Source organism: Macrobrachium rosenbergii, chromosome 12, assembly GCF_040412425.1.
Source record: "Macrobrachium rosenbergii isolate ZJJX-2024 chromosome 12, ASM4041242v1, whole genome shotgun sequence".
Classification (NCBI taxonomy): domain Eukaryota; kingdom Metazoa; phylum Arthropoda; class Malacostraca; order Decapoda; family Palaemonidae; genus Macrobrachium; species Macrobrachium rosenbergii.
Genome location: NC_089752.1, coordinates 33,803,020 through 33,821,383, shown reverse-complemented (window position 1 = coordinate 33,821,383; position 18,364 = coordinate 33,803,020). Strand labels below are relative to the sequence as shown.

Sequence of the window (18,364 nt, the reverse complement as noted above, 5' to 3'; positions counted from 1 at the left end):
TAAAAAAAGGTCTCTTTTTTCGAGACATATAAAACACATGTTCTGCTGAATGGAATGGGGATTCCATTTTAAAAGGGAGAGAGGGAAATTAGACAAATCAAGTAAAGTAGGAGAGAAAAAGGTGGAGCAGACTAACTTGCTAATTTTTGTGACTATTCAGAAACTTGGTCAGGAAATATTTGCTTCATATTATTATTATTATTGTTATTATTATTATTATTATTATTATTATTATTATTATTATTATTATTATTATTGTGTATATACTTCATGCATTATACGTTTATGTTGTTAGTAGCAAAGTGTGTTACTGTCTTTGAAAATTCATGTGCGTAGGATCGAATCCCGTCTTGAGAAGTGAAAGTTTTTCATTCATTTCCCGTTCGGATATATGCTTATGGTAATCAAAAAGTTAAGGCTTCATTGTTTTATATATATATATATATATATATATATATATATATATATATATATACATATATATATACATATGCATTTTGTATGTTTGTGTGTGTGTGTGTGTGCATTCGAACACCGAGCAAACATACAAGGGCCATTCGAAAATCGTCCAGAAGATGCTGACTCGCTCTCAACTTCACATCTTCCTTTCGTGATATGACATCATATGATCTGTCATTCCCCACTGCAGACTCATTATCTTAGTGGCTTCTCCAACATCCTTCCTTCCTCGTAAGAAAAAAGTATAAACATCTAGCTAGTTTTATTCTCAGTGTTAACGAATAGTGTGTTCTAAAAAGGTGCTGTACGTATATTTGCGCTTTGATAGTAAAGAAACTCGGAATTTGAGTGGCGGAATCCGTCTTCGTCTAGTGGCCCTCGTCGAAGACCTGTGGTGTTGTGACACCAGTTGCAGCCATTTGAGGAAGAGGTAAGCTAAATTAGTGAACTGAAGCGAATGAAAAAAAAATATATATATAATTTTTCGACCTTGGAGACTTTGACTTCGCATGAGTCAGACACAATTACTTTTTTTTACATTGAAGTCGTTCATTTGGTCACAAGTTTCATGACTTGCACTTCATTCATGAGTGGCACTGATTCCCTACGTTAAACTGCCATCAAAAAAACAGTGGTCGTGAATAGAAAGACAAGAAAAACGAAGAAATTACAAAAAATGCTCAACATTTTCAAACTTGGGTTTTATTCTGTTCTAAGGCTGCACGTGACATTATTTCTTGATATATAATTTTGTTTGAAAATGGCAAATTTATACACATGCATACTAACTCATATTTTATGTGTACATGTGTGTGTGTGTGAAGGACAAATATTTCGGAGACTCTCATCTCTATGATTTGAATGTGGTTCAAGATAAATCGCGTTTGTTGCTGTTGTTTGACTAAGTTAACCTTGTACTAGCACGGGGTCTTGTTTCTTGAACAACATATATACCTGACCAGTTTGGAAACAATAAGATTAATTGACATTTAGACAGTCACAACATGGTTTCAAAAGCAAAGTCCATAAAATCCCTTCAGTAGATTAACGAAAACCTGCTGCTTTTCCCTTTTGTGCTTATGAGCATTTTGTCAACATCTGGAAAACATTCTCCACAATGTCTGCAAGATTCTACCATATACTTGTTTCAAATCCCTACTATGAAAAAAATTTTTTAACTTACGGTAAATATCCGCAGCTGATGTCATTGAAGCATTGGTCAGTCAAAAGCAAGATAAAAACATCAGTGATATCTGCTGCGGACGTGTACTGTCAGTTTCAAAAAACATTTCAAAGTATATGTTACACCATATTTGGCTCCCATCAGATTTTATAGTCATAACTTGCAGCCTTCAGAAATATTCACTAGTTTGTGCTCTTCTTTCTCCAGAGAAACCTTTCTGTTCCACATTCCATTAACTACTCATTTTGTTAATCACAATCGTTGCCCTTTCCCTCAATTCCATCATCATTCTATTCATGGAAACATCTAACAAACTTGAAGACAATACACTGTTGATCAGTTACACGCTGGAAGTCTATATGAATGTCTTAAATATCATTGGTAATTTTAAAACTGTTCGAAGTTAAGAGAATTCAATTATTCTGAATCCTCAGAATAACTGAACGTCTTTGTACTCTCCTGTGTAGAGAGAGTACAAAACGTAGCCACTTGCAAGCTGTCTATAATTATATTCTGACAATTTGAAAGCCTGTATTCTACAAATAAAAAACGATGCCATCATTCTTCTCTTGATGTGCTTACGCTCAGTAATTGATCGAAGGCTGTAAACATTTTCTACCAAGAAAGTTAACATTTCTATTGATTCTAGCTGTCTTCTCCTCCTCAGAGACGTCAAAATGGGCCTGCCATTAAGGGCGATATGCATATTGTGGGCTATGATTTCGCTCGCCCTAATACCCGGATGCTCTTCATTGCCGAATGCCATGGAAGCTGAACAGGAAGAGGATCATATCCACATTGATGACAGGCCGAAGCTCTTATTCATTCTCCTGGACGGGTTAGTTAAAAGAAATGACATACTAACTGTTGCAAGCTTTTAATGTCTGGACAAAAAATTTCACTGTGTGATAATTAGATATTGAAATCCCCCTTCAACAAGTTAGGCACACTATTATTATTATTATTATTATTATTATTATTATTATTATTATTATTATTATTATTATTATTATTATTATTATTATTAACAAAGGAGTAGAAAAGAAATAAATGGCAATTGAAAGATTTTGATATAAAATATCGATGAAATTCAGCGCATGTAATAATAGTAGGTAACACTCAGTAAACAAAAAGATAAGTAAAATCGCCAAAGAAAGTGGCAAGCCTCAGAGCAGAGGCTAACCCGGAGTCTTAGGTATGATAACATAAAACGGTTAATGTGACTCCTGCGATAACCCAGCGGCCGCAAATAGCAGTACAGGTATTCCAATCAAGTAAGCAAAGTATGATTAAGAGGGATGTTTAGCGTCGACCTACACAGGGGAGACACTTTGAGGATTTGGAGATTTGTAAGCCTTTAGATAGAAGTCTGAAAAGGCTCAAAAAATTAATTTTAAATGAAGCATAATTCAATAATGAGAACTTAACCTTGGTGTGGTTTCCAAAGTGAAGGATGTCAGCAAGAAATCTGGAAAAATTTCCTTAATATATTTTCATCCTGTCAAAACAGTTCTCCAAGTAGGTTCTTCTTCTCAGGTTCCGATGGGACTATGTTGACAAGCAGAGGCCAGAAGATCTCCCTGGCTTCACAAGACTCTTGAAGGAAGGGGTCAAAGCAAAGTGGACTCAGCCCGTTTTCCCTACGATGTCTTTCCCAGCTTGGACGACCTTATTTACAGGTGTGTGTGTGTGTATGTATATATATATATATATATATATATATATATATATATATATATATATATATATATATATATATATATATATATATATATATATATATATATATATATATATATATATATATATATATATATATATATATATATATATATATATATATATTGTTTGTGGACTTCAGCCCGTAGGTTAGACTACCTTTTGTTTTTGTATACAGTATACTAATTTTTATTTTTATATCCAGTTAGTGTTGATATCAAACTAGTAATTTCTAATTAAGTGTAAATCATGTGAGCCTATAACTTCCATAAGGAAAATATACAGCAATTTGCTAATGTTATGAATATAAGTGTATTTTGTATGCATTTAAAGGCATGTGCTTTACTCCTATACAACATGATATTTCAAATTGCAAGTTCTTCCTGTTGCGAGCTCTCAGATTGCAACCTGTTATCTAATAAAGGTACTTGACATGATTTGACTAAATGACGCTTTATTATGTATGGGAATTTGAGATTTATGGCTGTGGTCATCGATACCTTTGGAGCGTACCCGTATAAATTCTACTATAAAGATAATATACTAGGATCCTCACAGCAAACTCTAGCTCTTGTTCTTGGTATCCCGTGTGTGTTACGGGCTGACCGAGAGCGATACCCAGTGCTGGAATAAGGCCAGCTGAATTTAGAGCAACATCCTCGCAGCTTACTCCACAAATTCATTTGTGGGCACCCTGTCCCCTTAAAAAAATTAAATGCAGAGCACATAATGTAGTTGTTATTATTCTTGGTATGCGTTTATTTTATTCATTACATCTATCCCACTGACGCATTTTTCCGCTATTTCTTTCGACATGATTTACTATTCCAAGTTTTAGCTGTCAACACTCGTCATTTGCAGACAAGCGTTGTATCTTTATTACCTCTCCCATATACCTAATAGTTTTTTTATTATTATTTCTGCTGCTGCAGCTGCTGCAAGTTCTTCTTCTTTCAGGTCTTTACGCAGAGAACCACGGCATTGTTGGGAGCAGCTTCTATGACCCGGAGACAAAAGATATATTCACTATATCAGATCTTGATACCACCGCCAAGACGAAGGTGGGTATAGGCAATTATAGTATTTTAGTGTATTATTTCTTACATTTTACGAGGACTTCAGTGAAGGCGGTGATATTTAAAATAATGATGGTATAAACATGATCTACTCTTAGATGAAGCAATATATTCGATAACCATAATAGTGCAGTTAAGTTTATCATTTTTTATGATTTCTGACTTCAGTGAAGGTTGTGCTGTTACTAAGAGTGATAAGGATGATGATGAAATTATTAAAGTGATAATCGCCGTAGGAGGGTTGAGCTGTCAGTGCACTTTATGCGGTGCGCTGCAGGCATTAGCCTACTTAAGGTTCTTTGCAGCGTCCCTTCTGCCCCTAGCTGCAACGCCTTTCATTTCTTTTACTGTACCTCCGTTTATATTCTTTCTTCCATCTTACTTTCCACCCTCTCCTAACAATTGATTCGTAGTGCAACGGCGAAGTTTTCCTCCTGTTACACTTTTAAAACCTCATTACTGTCCATTTCCGCTTCAGCGCTGAATTACCTCATAGGCCCCAGCGCTTAGCCTTTGGCCTAAATTCTATATTCTATTCTATTAAAGTGATAATCATCTCAGATTAGACTCTTCGATATGATGATTGCGCTTTTGGAATTACTACTGCTTTCTCTGACAACATTTTCCCTGCTGCCAGTGGTGGACATCGGAGCCCATCTGGACCACCGCCGAGAGGGCCGGCCTGAAGACGGCCCAATACCTGATATCCAGGTGCGACATCTCCTACGACAACATCCTCACCCACCACTGCGAGCCTTATACTCGCGATGCCAAAAAGGACGTCTTCCTCAGGAACGCCATGAAGGCGCTGGAGAAGTTCGACCAAGGATATAACCTCGTGCAGGTAAGTAATTGCTCTCCTGAGCGAAATAGGAGGTAATGAGCCCAGATCTTACAATCGCCATTTGCTGCGATATTAAATTAGGCCTTTTTCCAGCACGGGCTCTTACGAGTTGGCACTTGTCACGTGGTTTATTTTTACTGATTAATACACTGTGCCGTTGGGAGCTGTGTATTGTTTTCTGATTTTACAAGTTATTTTAGAATCATGTTTTTATTTACTCGGTTATTTTGAAAGCATTTATTCAGTTTAAAGCAACATTTGTTTTCTTATCGTCAGCTTTTCGTCCTTCTTTTCCTTGAGGTCACAAGAGATATAAGGAATTCACAAACGCAAGTCTGTGAAAAACAGTTTGCAGAAAAAATTTTTTGTGGCAAACAAATAAACCCAGCAATATTTATTTATCGCTCATCCTTTTATTTTGTACATATATATATATATATATATATATATATATATATATATATATATGTGTGTGTGTGTGTGTGTGTGTGTGTGTGTTTGTGTGTGTGTGTGATAATCACAATGCTACGTGCATGGCAACTTTACCACAAAGAAAATGAAACAAGTAAATCCTCACCGGCTTCGTCTTACATATACCCAGTGTTCCATTTACCCTGTGGTGAAGTTTTATATATATATATATATATATATATATATATATATATATATATATATATATATATATATATATATATATATATATATATATATGATTATAATCACTTTAATACGTGATTCTTTTATCACACATCACCACAGGTGGGAAAAGAAGAGACATGGTGTAAGTCCTGACCAGTTTCGACTTATTTCCAAGCCATTGACAAAGGACTGATACATAATGTTAGAAATCACAATATATATATATATATATATATATATATATATATATATATATATATATATATATATATATATATATATATATATATATATATATATATACTACAGACACAGTACTGACAAATATACACAACCGTTTGAGACTATGCATCCACCCCTGACAGGTGTCAAAATGGGAGTGGCGGCAAAACTCATTAGGACTGGCGGTAGAATGTGTACTCCAGGGACAGTATCGACAAACATACAGAATGTAGGAGACTATAAATCCACACCTGACAGGTGCCAGGAGGGAGGGGCAAAAAACTCATTAGTACTGCTGCCCCCGTACTGTGTTTACAGATATGATAATCCTTACATCTCTACTGCCTTCCTTAAAATTTAAAAATTTTACAAATTTATTTTGCAATTATAGGATCAAGCTCATACACGCCGTGACTGGTACTCATATTATGGTCATAACTTTCATTTGTAAAGCTTGATTCAGTGATATTCCTTTCCAGTGCATTAATAGAGTACGCTATCATTTTTGCCCCTTCCCAGTTTATAGCATGGTTGCTCTCACTAACGTGTACAAAAATTCCACTGTTCACCTGAGCATGTCTCACACAGTTTTTAAGTTGTTATGTTCTCTTTTCCGGTGCTTTACCCATTTGACCAATATGCAAGTTGGCACAAGACTTACGTGGAATTTCATATACACATCCTTTAGTGTTGTCGGGAGAGTTCTTTTTAAGTACGTTTCATTGTTTTATTTTTCCTAAGTGCGACATTAATACCATAATTCTTAAGAAGATGGGCGATATCTTTTATAGTACAATTGTATGGTAATACAAGCAAATTTTTTGTGTTGTAAGGTTTTTTTTGTTTTTATACATGTTTTTTCTTGCCGCTTCTAATGCGTTGTCTAATACACCGTCAGGATATTTCATTTTCTTGTCTGTATTCCTAATCTTATCTATTCATCATCAATATATTCAGGGCTGCATATACGTAATGCTCTTAAAAACATAGATGTGAACACTGATTTCTTAACCATATTGCTTTGACCAGGATGAAAATGCAAATAGGAAGATATATTAGGATTGCTGTAAACACTGTATTTAAACCCATTATTGTTTCTACGTATTAGACAATCCAAAAAGGGTAGGCACCCATCCTTTTCCGTTTCCATAGTGAATTTAATTGATTTTACTAATTGATTTACCTTGTCAAAAAGGATATGAACCGTTTCATTCCTTGGCATGCACAAATTATATCGTCAGCATACTCGAACCATACTACATTGCGTGGAATGATTTTGTTTAATATTTCCTCTTTAAAAATTCCATATACAAATCACTCACCACTGGAGACAGACGGTTTCCCATCGCTATATCAAAATTTTCTTAGTAAAATTTCCCATTGAATTCAAATTTACATTCATTTATACATAATTTAATAATTTCAATTAGAGTGTTTTTGGAAAATTAGTGTTCCCTAATTCCGAAAAAACTCCTTCAGATCTGTGTATTAGACAGTGCATTAGAAGCGGTGAAAAAGACTGTATATATCAAAGCAAAAAAGGGACCTTATAACAAAAAATTTGCTTATGTTACCATATAATAATATAAAAGATATCCCCCCTTTCTTAAGAATTTTCTGATGCGTTTAATAGCCCCATATCCATATCCACCCTGGCTGTTGTATAGGTTGCAACCGACTGCAGTCGACTGACTCCGGTACCATGGGGGTCAGCATTACAAATAAACCACTAAACCATAGCCCTACAATTAGGATGGAAATAAAAAAAATTTTTTTGAGATGTTTTGTCACGTTTATGACAAGATAGAAATTTTGCACGAAGCGTTTTGACAGGTTTTCTTTGGAGACAAACCGTGAAAGATATTACGAATTTTTAAAGTATATTTCTGGATAAGGACAAAAAATTTTCACGAAATTTTTGAGGGGTTCGATGTGCTAGATCATGATTAAAATTTCCATTCATTATAAGCCTTCCTCGTCTCTATTGGCTGTCTTGGTGACTCAAACTCTTCGGTCTCCATTCGAACATGAGGAAGGAACTGTGCTATTTACCTAGTGGAGCAGGATCCAGTTGACTCTGTTAATGGAACTTTAATTGATATATATGGCAGGTGTTGAGGGGTTTGCGTGGTGTATTAATAATCTAGAATAATTATACACTTTAAATATCAATCTAGTCTTGATTTAATAATAGCAATGGCGGTGGGTGTGAGCCATATATATGCACACATATACATGCACACACATACTTATGTGTGTGTATGTAGTTATATATATATATATATATATATATATATATATATATATATATATATATATATATATATATATATATATATGTGTGTGTGTGTGTGTGTGTGTGTGTGTGTGTGTGTGTATATATATAAAAATGAGGACAACTGATAAGTATTCTTTTAATCTATGGATACTCTAGGTTCGGAACATTCCTGTGCATATACGTGTTCATATACACACACAAACACATATATATGTGTATGTGTATATATATATATATATATATATATATACGTATGTATTTATATATATATATATATATATATATATATATATATATATATATATATATATATATATATATATATATATATATTATTGTTTTGCCTGTGAGGGAGCTTGGATTCTGAGCAGGGAATATATCTTTATGCTTTTTCTAAGAGAATGCTTTTCTAAGAGAATGCTTCACTTCCCATGGGAAATCTATTATATCTGACTACTACTTTGGGATCAGGCAACCATAACAGAAAAGAAAAGGATCTGAAGGCTTTTACTCAATAGGGAGAAGTTGTAGATAAACACTTAAGTTCACTTTAAATTCACTTATATTTACATTAACAACAAAATCAGAAGAACTGGGATTAACTGGGGCAGGGAAACAAGGTCCTGCTAAATAACAAATTCACATTAACAAACAACAATTGCAAGGTGTCGAAGGAATCTACTTCAGTGGCACTGTAGAGTTAAATGACCGTGTTTGGGACCATGGTAAGCAGGGCACAATCAAAGGGAAGATTGCACAGCAAGTGTCTCCGTCTGCAGTAGAGAATGCACTAGTTTACGTGATGGAAAGAAACAGCATAATCAAAGGAAAAGTCGAGAAGGGCACAGAGGGTGCCAAGGTATCTCGATTTACGAAACTGAAACACGAGTAAATTAATGCACTGAAGTAATGATGTCAGGTCTAACATGGAAATTTGCACTTTTAAATGAAACAGAAAAATCAGTAAAAGAACAATAAGTTCGTGACTGAGTAAGAAATACCCCTGGCCAGGGTACGTTACCTTTGTTGGAGAGTGTCTTCACTGTAGATAAGAATGGAGGAGGAATTTAAGGGGGCTTTCACTGGTAGGAAAACTTGGGCTTGAGCAAGAAAGCCACGTGTCGGGGATATGGCCCAGAAGGAGCGGGGGTCAAGGGGAAGCTGCTTTTGGGTGCCGCAGCCAAGATGCCTCTGTAAGTTCTATGTGAGTTCTCCCTCTCGTGGGCCGTTGTCAGCCCTAATGTGACTTCGGAAGATTAACTTCCCACTCTCTCCTGACGCTCCATTTTCTATGATTGCACCCACAGATTGCTGGCATCCTTTCTTTGACCTGGTCACCACATGGCAGGGCAAGGGTCACGTGGTCAGTTGCTAAGGGCCGCTGAACTTTCTCTTCAAGTAAATTTTCTCCACTGGTTCATCTTAGCCCATGGCAGAGATTTGTCTCCAAACGGCTTCGTTCCTGGAAACAGAGGTATTCAGGCAGTCACGGGTCCAAAGAAAAGGACATTAAGGAGTGTCTAGAGAGCGATAACTTAGAGATTAAGAAGAGGCAAATGTTTTCCCTAGCCTTCCTGTCAGTCAGCAATATGATGAAAAACAACTGTGCTTCTTCGAACAGAATAAAACAGTCTTTTGTTTAACGTTATTTTTCTTACACTCATAAAGGTTTATATCCTACTTTATTTCCTTCTGTGAAGCTAGGTGGCAGAGTTAGCTTGGGAAGGGTGTCCTTCTCAGTAATATATATATATATATATATATATATATATATATATATATATATATATATATATATATATATATATATTATATATATATATATATATTATATATATATATAGTATATATATAGATATGTATGTGTGTTTGTGTGTGTACATGATCACGTATATTTGTAGGAATATTTGTAACCTAGAGTATCCATAGATAAAAAAGAATACTTATCAGTTTTCCTCATTTCTTAATGGTTATTAACTTTTTCATGTGTACTGTTGTAACATTGAAATATCCATTTACTTGCAAAATGTTTTTTCTTAACAGTACTGTATATGAAACTGAGTTACGATTAATCATTATCAATAGGATTGTGATAACTTTTATTATAATTTACCCATGAACAATATGTTTTTTACATTCGCAGCCATTAGTGTTTTCATTGTTCTGTCTTTTTATCTCAGGTATTTACTTCTCGTATAGACGATGTTGGCCATGCCTACGGGCCGGGTTCGAATGAAGTTCAGCAAGCCGTAAGAGCCGTTGACAACGTGATCGATATTCTTCTGGACGAGCTGGACGAAAGAGAACTCGCGGACAAAGGTGTCGGCAAAGGCAGTCTTCGCGTAGCAGCTTAAAAAAAAGTTTTTGTCATTGTCAGGGTTGTTTTAACAGTTTAGTCGTTTTTGTCTTCGCAGCCTTAGTGTAACAAGTTCGAAAGTTTTTTTTCCATAATCAAACATGGTGTAGTAGTTTAGAAGGTCCTTTTCTTGGTCAGCTTTAGTTGATTTTATGAAATTTAGGCCGTCAAGCCAAGAACCGGGCCACTGGCCACTCAGACCTCAGGATTGTGAAAAGAGGGAGTTGAGTGGTTGGACAGCAAGATAAAGAGCTCCAGAAAATAAAGGAGATGAAGTACAAGGTTTTAAATATAGAAAAGGAGAAAACCCCACAATTACACTAAGAAACAATAGTTAGAGAGATTATACAACAAGATGGAAGAAAGGAAGCGGTAGTAGAGGTAAAGTACAAGCCTAAAAAGTGGGTGTAGCTAAGGGCCGAAGGGACGCTGCCAACACCCTTCAGTAGTGCCTACAGTGCACCATGTGAAGTGCACTGACGGCACTACTTCCCTACGAGGATAATTTTAGTGAAGCAAATTAAAGTTTTTGTCATGTTCAGCCACGATGTAACAGTCCAAAATCACTTCAGGTTAGAAGGCAGTCCAAGAGATTACATTCAGTGTCTAAATATAAAATAGTTTAATCTTTTCGTTAGAAAAGGGGATTGGAAACACATCTTGAAATGGCGTTTTTGCATCATCTATTTGAGAGGTTGGAAATGCCATTGTGTAGAACGTGTTACAGGAACTTTCAATATCCTTCAGGATCTTGTCACCAGAATTTCCATCAAGGAGCCAATATTGGTCTCATTGCCCGTACCGTGTTGACGTCATGGCAACAAAAATGACCGAAAAATAGAATACAGTAGATCACAAAAGAAGCTCTTGTGGCTGCCGTCTAAAACGTGACCATTTTCTAACCATCAGTGAATGTCGTCGTGGTGAGTGACCACGGCATGGCTGACACTTCCGAGGAGGCTGTTAAGAGACACGATATAGACACGTACCTGGATCCAGCCCACGTAGAGAACATAGCAGAGTTCGGGTCCTTCATGAATATCAAGGCAACCGAAGGAAACGCCGAAAAGGTAAGTAGTGCTACTTAAAGTAAAGGATATGAGACATTAAAATCTCATTTGATGACAAATTGCAGGTGCTTTCGATTTGCTCAGTTCTTGGAAAATGCCATCCATCCAGATGACTGAATCGTCGATTGAATTCAGATGTGCATTGTTGTACAACTGTGGTCATTGTTGCAAGAAATTTATTATTTTTTCTCTGAAATATTTCAACTAAAACCTTGAGAGAAAATCATGATAACTTATTTTCTAAAGATTTTCACATTCCATTATAGTTTATAAATACGCCATACCTTAGATTACTACAATTTTATATAAAAAACTTACAAAATAGGTAAAATCTTATAATGGTCTACATCTTGTGAAAAAACCAGTAATTAAGATTACACGGTCAGTGGCATCTGCATTAAAAATTGCAGAACTGTTAAACGTTATAGCTAGACTGGTAAGTAAGCAGCTCGCTCAACGCCCCGTTTCACCGTCAAGGACGAAGTTCGACTTTAGTTCGAACAAATTGTAAGATAATCAGACTATTCACAAACAGATACGAAGATGCAGAAAATAAGACTAAGCAGTTGGCAATTTTCTTTTCCGTTTTGACTTTTGTGTGAATAAAATATGAAGTGATTTGCAAAATATAATTATAAAATAAAATTTTAAAATTTCCAACTTTGTCCCCAATTATATTTTAGAATCCTCAATTACAGGATGAAATTTGTACAATGTAAAGAAATTACATGATAGTATAACCTTCATTACAGACTGTAATTGTGCCAAAAATTCAGAATATATTTGCATTTTTCGCGTTCTTTGGAAGATTTCAAATATTGTTTGGCCAAAGTTACTGCAGAGTTCTAAACTGACTACTTTTGTTATTCTCCTAAGGTATTCGACGCCTTGAAGTCCATCCCAGGAATATCCGTGTACAAGAAAGAGGACATTCCCGAAACCTTCCATTACAAGAACGGGGACTTTGTCCACGATGTCATCCTGGTTGCCGACGCAGGTTAGTTGGAACATTACCTGTGATTTTGGAAAACATAAACACTGAGAACAACCCGAGGTGTTATGTGCGTGTGTGTATATATATATATATATATATATATATATATATATATATATATATATATATATATATATATATATAAAACGAAAAAAATAAGTTGACCAAGCACTTCAGTGTTTTCACACGTTGTCCCTGAGGAGGTATGAAAGCATGAAATCTCTTGGTCATCTTCTTACATTACTTCCTCTAGCTTGTGATTACTTAAGACATCGCAAGTTCAAGCAATAGATTGTCAGTATATATAATATATATAATGTGTCTGTGTATATATATATATATATATATATATATATATATATATATATATATATATATATATATATATATATATATATATATATATATATATACTGTATATGTATGTATATATATATATATATATATATATATATATATATATATATATATATATATATATATATTAAAAAAAGCGAAAGATGAACTTGCTGCTTGATACCGGATCTTACATATTTTTTTTAAATAAGCAGGTTTCCAGTTAGTCTGGCGGGTGTTCAGGAGCTTGGTTTCACAGGAATCTTTAAGGCGCAGCCCTGATGTCCTCAGTGGCTGGACGTTTATCAGTTTCGAAATCGCGCGTTTGTGTGGGCAACGCCTTATTACTCTGCCCTTGTATTTCTAACGCACGCTCGGAATCGCGCATTCGAAAAAAACTTGTGTGAACATAGTCTAAGTAGTAAATTATAGGTGCAGTATCTGGCTACAGACTACTGTGGTCGGTCGCAGCCAGGGAGGAGAAGGGCATAGGGTTAGCAGCCTCAACCCACCTGGTGCCATCATTTCGAAATGCAAGTTATATTAAGACAAACCATTCTCTTTTTTCCAGGTAATTACATAATGGCATCAACGTCAGACAAACAAATTCCCAGAGCCCCAAAGAAAATCCTCTTGGGGTCCCATGGTTACAACACCGATGTCCAGACTATGAGGGGCATATTTTTCGCAAGAGGACCAGGTTAGCTCAGGGATTAATTAATATGATATTTTCTGGTTTTTAGTAGCAGTAATGAATTCATTCACTTTTCCCGCTTCAACTTAATAATTTTCTCGTGTTGATTTTCCTCTTCTCGTCACTTATGAACATTTGATTCCGTAGCAGCATTCTTAGTAATTCATCTGGATTATGTTCTGTAATGAGAATAATAATAACCCTTCACTTGCACTCACCCTGAGCTTTTTACATATAACTGAAAATTAATGATTTCCTAGTATAAGCCCCATAAAGTATGAAACTGAATTGTCAATTCGTACCTATTTTTAATTATCTGTAAAAGAAAACTATTGTGGTTAAAGTTTCATCGGTCGCGGCTCATACAGCATTATACCGAGACCACCGAAAGATAGATCTATTTTCGGTGACCTTGATTATACACTGTAACGGCTGTACAGAAAACTCGATTGCGCCGAAGAAACTTTGGCGCATTTTTTACTTGTTTAATGTTTTGTTTTGATGACTGAATCGTTTAAAGCGAGGTATGGAGTTCTTAATTTTAGGATATAAAGATGATCAAAGCCATTCATCGTAAGGCTAATTGGTGCAAGATGTTAAGTCCTTAAGATGAGATACCCATGATGTTTTCATTTCTGATTTATTTACATTTCTTTTTTTTTCAGCTTTTGTGGAAGGAACGGTCATTGAACGCATCCACATGGTAGACGTTTACCAAGTCCTGACGAATGTCCTGGAAATTGTCCCTAAACCAAATAATGGAACTTGGGCTCGCGTAGAGTCTGCCTTCAGATCTGCTTATAGACATCCAAAGCAGTCGAATGGCGCCTCGGCATCACTACTAGCGTCAGTCTCTATATCTCTTCTTACCCTAACACTTGCGAGGTTTATTTAGGAAGATGAGAGCGAATTCTGTTTTTTAAATCCTTTACGTAAAGAACGACTCTAGTTCCCCCGCTAGAGAATTTGTTTATAAGCTAAAGCCAGCCTCGTGCTGGAACTGTTTCTTGCTCCTAGAGCGTCCCGTAAAAGATTATCGAAAACTTATATTTAGTACGATGACGATGATGTGACTTGCCTTTCCACAACCAGCTATCAAATGAACGTGTTTTCAACCATGTATAGAGAGTACGACGGTAGCCGAGGCTTCTTACTCAACTAGAAGTAAAATAATGAACTTATTTTTAGTACTGTGCAGAAAGGTTGACTTTATGTTTTGCTCTACTCCCAACGTATTTTTGGCCATGCCCCACCTAATCACTTCTAAAAATCTAAAATCGAATTGCCCCTCTTAGAAATCAAATTACCCTGGTTGTACGCCGCACGTTGCGAACCACTGCCTAGAGAATGCTGCTCTGATAACAATGACGAGGCTTCTCTTTTCGCGGATAGTGAACATGTTAATATTGTACAAAAAAAAAGTAAGTTTCATATAGAGAACTTTAGATGACGAAATTGCATACCTTTCGGTAGCCAGATGTAGAGTAACGAACGTACTTTTCACTCTAGCTACTCAAGTCTTTACTTAGATTTGGGTTTATGTTTGTGTAGTAAATATAGTGCAATTAGAGATAAATGTATTGGTATATAGTTAATTATGTACATTAGATGAATAACAATATTTTGATGAAAATGTTTTAATAACCTTATTTATATGTAAGCTTAATTTTGTACTTATAATAATTTTTGGTCTTTCCCGTTGGAAACAATAAAAGAGTTAGAAAATAAGATCCCTTTCACTTGCGAAAAGGGTTTTTTTAGTGGTCTTCGCTGGTTTGATGTGATTGGTTAGTATCTCGTTTTCAACTTTCGCCAATATTTTACAATTTCTAGATTAGAGAAAAACACCGAGACTGCCATAAACGCGAAACCAAGACATACACCAGTTCTTAAATTTCTTTTGGTAAGAAACGAAGCAAAGGAAAATAAAATACCATTAAAGCTCTTTAAAGGCAACGCGCTTACGAGTGTGTAAAAATATCTTTAATCCAAATAGTCTAATGCATTAACCAGTTCACAATCGCAGTGCACTCGTTCGTCACTGCGAGCAACGCCCAATGATTGTTATGCGAAGTGAGGATGCATTTTTACCTAATAATCCAAAAGGCCAAGAGCACGTGAGAGATAAGATAATAGCATATTTTTGTGCCATTAGTGTGGCCAGTTTTCTAAACCGTTTAGTGTGGTGCGAAATAAAAACCAATAGTGTTCAGAACTGATATGGTGTTACCTTTATTAAGAGAACCTGACTGATGATGCAGAAGGCCTTGTAGACGCTCTGTGGTACAGATTTTCATTGAACTATTATACGCAAATACTATTATGACACACGGAAGACATAGTAATTGTCATTATGCTTCCTGTTACTTTTAGGATGTCCTTATCATTCCGAGAGCTTCAGAAATTACCTGAGAAGTAAATGGAGTAATTATCACACGTATGGTCGAGATTTGGAGCCTACGAGAACAGAATCCAAGTGTTGAACCACTAGACCACCGAGATGGATCTTCCACCTGTGCAGCTGAAGCTAGACTAGTTTCCCTTCAGAGGCCACCTGACGTTTTCCATTAGCAGCATAACATTATCTCCTGAAGGCAAAGGAACCTTCGTATAGATGGGCTGTCAAACAATAAGTATTTCTTTAGTAACGAGACCCAAATACCCAACATACAAGAAAAATTCCCCATAAAATCTTTTGGTAAATATTATTGGAATCTGAATCTTAAACTGGTGAATTTGAACACGAGAGTATGAGTTTATCAGAAGATTCCGTTGTGAATTGTAAACCTGATGTCTTAAAATGTTTCAGTGCCACGTCATTCGCTCAAATCCCTTTATGCGGCAAGTTAGTCTTACAAGATGCCTGTAAAGTATCGTATAGGCTACCTTTTGCGCATGCACGCGTGAAGGCTTGTATGAATTCACATGCTCACGTACATAGTGTACTTGTTCTGCAGCCGTCACATAAAAAAACAGTTCATTGTAGCAAGATTCCTTTTTTATCACTGCCAAAGCATCAAATTTCCTTATCTTCCCGGAAAAGAGACAATGATTGAGATACAAAAGAAAGCATTTTTTTATATTTAAGTTTTATTAGATAAATTTACAAAACGATGACTCTCTCTCTCTTTCTCTCAGCGATATTTCCACTTCCTATTCCTGTGACCTTGGGCTTGAATATAACATTAGCCAAGTTTTGATACATGGAAGGTGAAAATTACTTTTAATAAGACCATAGAACAGTAATGTATGCTTGACAGATCCTTCGATACTAATGATATAACGTTTAATTTTATGAAGACTCCGTCATGAAGTCCATCGTCAAAATAATTAAATCAGCGCAAGACTAGAATTTGGCTATTAAACTGTTCTTAAGCCTACAGCAACCTCATATAATAATTGCTATGGCGAAAACCAAAGCGGATATTCCTTAATTAACTTTTTTTTTAGTTTTAACCCTTTTTGATGATTCATAACCAGTTAGGAAAAGGCCACTTTATAGAATAATAATCACAGATTGCATGTGTAATTCTTCTGAGAACTATAAAAGATACTAATGAAATTCTTGAATTTTGATAAGCAACATTATTTATCAATAAAACTCAGGATTGTAAGGTACACGTCTGCCCACAATAATAAAATGCTTTGGGGAACCTCTTGGCAACTCTTATTACGTACGGTGGAATGAGAGCTATTGCCAACAGCTGCAGCGAATAGCGATCAGCTGAGACAGAAGTAGATAGGTATACGTATCACTGTTTAGTGCAGATTTCGATCGAGTTATCGATAACTATTTAGCGCAATGGATACAGCACTTCTCATGCCTCAGGATGGGGCTAATGCTGAAAAAGGAGGCATTATGGGTGATTTCAATTACGGGAACAACGTCGCTTCAAGCCACATCTACATCCGTATGGGTAAGTTTCTACGACTGCCTTTTGTGTCAAGGCAACTAGGCCTAGTTCAGCCACCCTAGCTGCCAGTATTTGCCTAGCCCAGTCCATTGTTAGGGTATTTTATAGGATAGCGTAATTCTTTACAAAAGGTCCGCATCAATATTTGGTGTTTGATTGATGTGTTGGGTTGTGCCCTTAAGGGGGGGTCGCAGGGGAGCGAAGCCCCTCCGCTAGGCCTAGGTAGGGGCACGGCGCCCTAGGTTATGTTAGGTGGTTGTGTTAAGTTACTGTGCATATTAAGGGGTTTTGTATTATTTTAGTAAGGTCAAACACCAAATATTGATGCGGACCTTTTGTAAAGAATTACTTAGGATAGGCTTAGTCTAGGCTGACGTCATAGGCCAAGTCTAGCCCTGGATAGCTGTTTTGATATTTAGGCCTAGGCTAGCTTAGCCTGTGAGAGAGGTGCGAAATAATGAGCAGGAAGACAAGTACAGTTGGTTTATATGTATTATTGCAGTAAGAGGCAACACGCCATAATGACAAAGAAGTATGTTTTTCTGACTGATTTTGATGTGTCTAGTACGAATTTCACCTT

The 18,364-nt window shown here is 36.0% G+C and overlaps 2 protein-coding genes across 5 annotated transcripts in view; both read left to right on the top strand.

Annotated features, from left to right (window-relative positions):
• LOC136843619 (glycerophosphocholine cholinephosphodiesterase ENPP6-like) overlaps positions 1–15,497 on the top strand; it is a 28,964-nt gene extending 13,467 nt beyond the window's left edge. For 3 of the 4 annotated variants that reach the window (XM_067112164.1, XM_067112162.1, XM_067112161.1), the window contains exons 2-10: positions 2,310–2,480; positions 3,179–3,321; positions 4,319–4,422; positions 5,075–5,281; positions 10,601–10,739; positions 11,686–11,846; positions 12,723–12,843; positions 13,748–13,876; positions 14,536–15,497. In XM_067112164.1, coding sequence (XP_066968265.1) covers positions 2,320–2,480; positions 3,179–3,321; positions 4,319–4,422; positions 5,075–5,281; positions 10,601–10,739; positions 11,686–11,846; positions 12,723–12,843; positions 13,748–13,876; positions 14,536–14,765 — 1,395 coding nt within the window. In that variant the 5' untranslated portion in view covers positions 2,310–2,319 and the 3' untranslated portion in view covers positions 14,766–15,497. Of the gene's footprint in view, positions 1–719; positions 890–2,309; positions 2,481–3,178; positions 3,322–4,318; positions 4,423–5,074; positions 5,282–10,600; positions 10,740–11,685; positions 11,847–12,722; positions 12,844–13,747; positions 13,877–14,535 lie in introns of those variants that run through there. The other variant, XM_067112163.1, reaches the window with a different exon arrangement.
• A 1,977-nt stretch (positions 15,498–17,474) lies between these two features.
• The window catches only part of LOC136843623 (protein lifeguard 4-like), a 75,970-nt gene continuing 75,080 nt past the window's right edge, over positions 17,475–18,364 (top strand). The window contains exon 1 of the mRNA XM_067112168.1: positions 17,475–17,787. Within this exon, the coding sequence (XP_066968269.1) occupies positions 17,673–17,787 (115 nt within the window). The 5' untranslated portion in view covers positions 17,475–17,672. The remainder of the gene's footprint in view (positions 17,788–18,364) is intronic.